The sequence below is a fragment of the Papio anubis genome, chromosome 20, assembly GCF_008728515.1.
Source record: "Papio anubis isolate 15944 chromosome 20, Panubis1.0, whole genome shotgun sequence".
In the NCBI taxonomy this organism is placed as follows: Eukaryota; Metazoa; Chordata; class Mammalia; order Primates; family Cercopithecidae; genus Papio; species Papio anubis.
The window spans coordinates 39,907,138-39,912,399 of NC_044995.1; the positions used below are offsets into that span (position 1 = coordinate 39,907,138).

General features: G+C 45.1%; 1 protein-coding gene across 1 annotated transcript in view; it reads left to right on the forward strand.

The window, feature by feature from the left end:
- The window catches only part of LOC101020910 (zinc finger protein 433), a 19,391-nt gene extending 17,593 nt beyond the window's left edge, over nt 1–1,798 (forward strand). Inside the window, exon 5 of the mRNA XM_031659057.1 lies at nt 1,345–1,798. Within this exon, the coding sequence (XP_031514917.1) occupies nt 1,345–1,798 (454 nt within the window). The remainder of the gene's footprint in view (nt 1–1,344) is intronic.
- The last annotated feature ends 3,464 nt before the right edge of the window (nt 1,799–5,262 follow it).

Genomic DNA, 5,262 nt, shown 5'->3' on the forward strand with positions numbered 1-5,262 from the left:
TCTTTAGATGTTCTTCACAACTTCAAGTGCATGGAAGGACTCACTGCATAGACACCCATAACCCCAGGCTTTAGGAGGCTGAGGTGGGAGGACTGCTTAAGCCTAGGAGTTCAAGACCAGCCTGGGCAACATGGTGAGACTCTATTATAAAAATTAGATAAATAAAAAGACTTCCAGTTGGTGATAATGGCAGTTGAGAAATCCATGGTTGGGAGACAATGGCATCTGCTGGGCAGGGCAGATAAGTGACAGAGGGAGAATGGGTGGGCAGGGGGCTACTGGAACAAAATGGTGGTCTGGGTCCCACAGCAGCAGAAAGGTCCCACCTGGCCTCTCCTTTCAAGGCCAGGGAGAGGTGGGAAAAGGTGAGGGCTCCCAGGATGCAATGCCAGAGACATGGTGATGTCCTTAGGTCCAGGACTGCTGGGGGCAGTGGCACCTGAGGGAGGTAGGTGTGGAAGGGCATCCTTGTGTGGACTGGGGAGGGAGCATGAAGGAGCACGGGGTAAAGTTCAAATCATGGTTGAGGCCAGTTCAAGCTAAGGGTAAAAGTGCCTGGGGGAGGGCATGAGAGTCAAGTCAGGTTTGGGCGACAGGGCAGAGAGTTTCTAAGTTATATGTGTCTGCTGAGGGATCCAGCATGACTGGGTCCAGTCAGGGAGTTAGGGGCATTCAGAGTGAAGGGTTGGATCCTGGACATTTGTGCAGGCCAGGAGGGAAGAGGAAAGTAGTAGCAGGGAGCATAGAGTCCATGGGTATTGGGTGTGTGTCAGCCATATGAATGTAAGGAATGTGGAAAAGCCTTCAAGTGTCCGAGTTCTGTTCGAAGACACGAAAGAACCCACTCTAGGAAAAAACCCTATGAATGTAAACATTGTGGGAAAGTATTATCTTATCTTACCAGCTTTCAGAACCACCTGGGAATGCACACTGGAGAGATATCTCATAAATGTAAGATATGTGGCAAAGCCTTTTATTCTCCCAGTTCACTTCAAACACATGAAAAAACTCACACTGGAGAGAAACCATACAAATGCAACCAATGTGGTAAAGCCTTTAATTCTTCCAGTTCCTTTCGGTATCATGAAAGGACTCCACACTGGAGAGAAACCTTATGAGTGTAAGCAATGTGGAAAAGCCTTCAGATTCGCCTCCTCCCAATTCTTCAAACGCATTTATGGTAATCTACACGTGGAGAGAAACCCTCGCTACGTAAGGAATGTGGAAAACCATTTAGTAATTTCTCTTTCTTTCAAATACATGAAAGGATGCACAGAGAAGAGAAGCCATATGAATGTAAGGGTTATGGGAGTGACCGTTTGCTCCAGTAGCTTTATTCTATAGACATGAAAGGACTCACACTGGAAGGAAAACCTATGAATGCAAGCCGTGTGGCAGATCCTTCAATTGTTCGAGTTCCTTCGATATCATGGAAGGACTCACACTGGAGAAAAACCCTATGAATGCAAGCAATGTGGAAAAGCCTTCAGATCTGCCTCACAGCTTCAAATCCACGGAAGGACTCACACTGGAGAGAAACCTTATGAATGTAAGCAGTGTGGGAAAGCCTTTGGATCTGCCTCACACCTTCAAATGCATGGAAGGACTCACACTGGAGAGAAACCCTATGAATGTAAGCAGTGTGGGAAATCTTTTGGATGTGCCTCGCGACTTCAAATGCATGGAAGGACTCACACTGGAGAGAAACCGTATAAATGTAAGCAATGTGGGAAAGCTTTTGGATGTCCCTCAAACCTTCCAAGGCATGGAAGGATCTCACACTGGAGAGAACCGATAAATGTGGGCAATGTGGGAAAGCTCCTTTAGATGTTCTCTGGCTAACTTCAAGGTATGGAAGGATCACTGCATAGATACCCATAACCCTAGCTTTAGGAGGCTGAGGTGGGAGGATCATTAAGCCTAGGAGTTCAAGACCAGCCTGGGCAAATATGGTGAGACTCCTCTATTATAAAAATTAGATAAATAAAAAAGACTTCCAGCTGGTGAGGCAGTTGAGAAATCCAGGTTGGGAGACAATGGCATCTGCTGGGCAGGGCAGATAAGTGACAGAGGGAGAATGGGTGGGCAGGGGCTACTGGAACAAAATGGTGGTCTGGGTCCCACAGCAGCAGAAAGGTCCCACCTGGCCTCTCCCTTTCTTTTTTTTTTTTTTTTGAGACGTGAGTCTCGCTCTGTCACCCAGGCTGGAGTGCAGGGCTGATCTCAGCTCACTGCAAGCTTCCTCCTCTCGGGTTCACGCCATTCTCCTGCCTCAGCTCTCCCGAGTAGCTGGGACTACAGGCAACCGCCACTTCGGCCTCGCCAGTTTTTTTTTTTTTTTTGTATTTTTAGTAGAGACGGGTTTCACCGTGTTAGCTGTGATGGTCTCTGGACTCTGATTCCTCGTGATCCGCCTGCCTCGCCTCCCAAAGTGCTGGGATTACAGGCCTGAGCCACTGCTGCTCGGCCTGGCCTCCTTTCAAGGCCAGGGAGAGGTGGGAAAGGTGAGGGACCCCAGGATGCAAATGTGCCAGAGACATGGTGATGTCCTTAGGTCCAGGACTGCTGGGGGGGCAGTGGCACCTGAGGGAGTGTGTAGGTGTGGAAGGGCATCCTTGTGTGGACTGGGAGGGAGAAGAAGGAGCACGGGTAAAAGTTCAAATCATGGTTGAGCTGTTCAAGCTAAGGGGTAAAAGTGCCTGGGAGGGGTATGAGAGCCAGGTTTGGGCATAGGCAGAGAGTTTCTGTTATATGTGTTCATGAGGGATTCAGCATGACTGGGTCCAGCCAGGGAGTTAGGGGCATTCAGAGTGAAGGGTTGGACCCGGACATTTGTGCAGGCCAGGAGGGAAGAGGAAAGTAGTAGCAGGGAGCATAGAGTCCATGGGTATTGGGTGTGTGTCCTGTCAACCTCACTGAGGTTGACATTCTCCTGAGGCAGGAGAATGGCGTGAACCCGGGAGGTGGAGCTTGCAGTGAGCCAAGATCGCACAACTGCACTCCAGCCTGGGTGACAGAGCAAGACTCTGTCTCAAAAAAAAAAAAAAAAAAAAGCACTATATACAACTAAAAATAAAGGGCTAGATGTGGTGGCTTACACCTGTTATCCAAACACTTTGGGAGGCCAAGGCATTTTTTTTTAGTAGAGACGAGGTTACACCGTGTTAGCCAAGGCATTGGTCTCGGGATTCCTGACCTCGTGATCCACCTGCCTTGGCCTCCCAAAGTGCTGGGATTACAGGTGTGAGCCACCGCGCCCAGCCTTAGCTGTTTATTTTAAAGTGTTGGGATTACAGGTGTGAGCCACCATGCCTGGCCAGAAAGTGACATTGTTTACTTGCCACAGGTCAAGAACCCTCTACAGATAATGTGTAGATAAGTTATGAGGCCAGTTTTCCCAAGGGCTCTTATTAGTTCCATAAGTCAACTTTGCTTCTTTAAGGAAAGCATGCCATTCCAGACAAAGCCTTGGTAAAATAACCAGTTTTTCCAGTTGTGTCCTGTTACAACAGAAAATAGATTCTTACTGCACTTATGCAAATAACTATACTGCCATAAGTTGAGAATAATCACAAGGTTTTTTTTTTTAAATTCTGGAGAAATCCAGTACAGGTAAAGCAATATGCTCAAAATTTTTTGCTTCCAGGAGTATACTTTATTCAATTGCTAAATGTTCTAAATAGCTCAAAAGAAAAGGTTTTCTTGACACTAAAAAAAAAAAAAAGAATTTGCAATATTTAACACATCAGCTCTTTTTGACAGTCCTGGAAGTTTGTTTTTTTCCCCTCTATTCCAATAGCACAATTTCTAAAGTTATTAAATACCTGCATTCAAGAGTACATGTCAGAATCCTATATCTGATTATAAACTGCTTTTTGGAAAGGATCAAAACAAGACAATTGTCTATGGATGACAAAAGTCTGAAGACAGCTATTATTAGAGTCACAATTGACTATGAATTTTGGTTACACGTGTGGCATACAACAATTTTACATAACATGTATATACTAAGTCATATCAGAATCATGAGTTTCCCATAACTTTGGAATATACACCAATAACATTTATACAAATACAGCCCAAAGAAAGGCAAATACCATTTCATAATTGACAATGCTTCCTGTATGACTTTTATACCAAATAAGCCAAATGTGTCATTTTTGGACATCAGGGGACTTAATATCTAAAAGATTTTGGAAAGTTTGTCAAATATTAAAGGTTTAAAGCACTGGATATCATAAAATACGATCACGGGTTATTCATTTAGTCAAAGTGGTAACTCAAAACTTTTTTAAAAAGGTAAAACCCTTTACTCTGAAGAAGATTCAGCTTTCCAAGCAAGACCAAATGAAGATAGCATGAGGCCAACTGAATCTGTCTCCTCTCTCTTCTTTTTTTGTAGTTTACTCAAAAGGCAAACAAAAATCTTTTATTTTACTTATTTATTTTTGTTTTGTGACACTGTCTTGCTTTGTCACCCAGGCTAAAGTGCAGTAATGCGATCTCAGCTCATTGCAACCTCCGCCTCCTGGATAAAAGTTATTTTCCTGCCTCAGGCTCCTGAGCAGCTGGGATTAAAGGTGTGTGTCACCACGCCTGGCTAAGTTTTGTATTTTTAGTAGAGGCAGGGTTTCACCATGTTGGCCAGGCTGGTCTCAAACTCCTGATTTCAAGTGATCCACCCGCCTCAGCCTCCCAAAGTGATGGGATTACAGGCAGGAGCCACCATGCCCGGCCTTTTTATTATCTCTTAATATTATATTTTTCAAAACAAAATCAAATTTTATTTATGCATTAGTGCAGTTTTTTTTGTTTTTTTTGTTTTTTTTTTTGAGATGGAGTCTCTCTCTGTCGCCCAGGCTAGAGTGCAGTGGTGCAATCTTGGCTCGCTGCAACCTCAATACTCCTGGTTTTGCAATACTCCTGCCTCAACCTCCCGAGTAGCTGGGATTATAGGCTTGTTCCACGACGCCCGGCTAATTTTTTCTAGTTTTAGTAGAGATGGGGTTTCACTGTGTTAGCCAGGATGATCTTGATCTCCTGACCTCGTGATCCGCCCCCCTCGGCCTCCCAAAGTGCTGGAATTACAGGTGCAGGTGTGAGCTACTGCGCCTAACCTTTTTTTTTCTTTTTTTTTTAAAGATGGAGTCCCACTCTGTCACCTGGGCTGGAGTATAGTGGCATAATCTTGGTTCACTGCAACCTCCACCCCCCGAGCTCAAGCAATCCTCCCACCTCAGCCTCCCAAGTAGTTGGGACCAC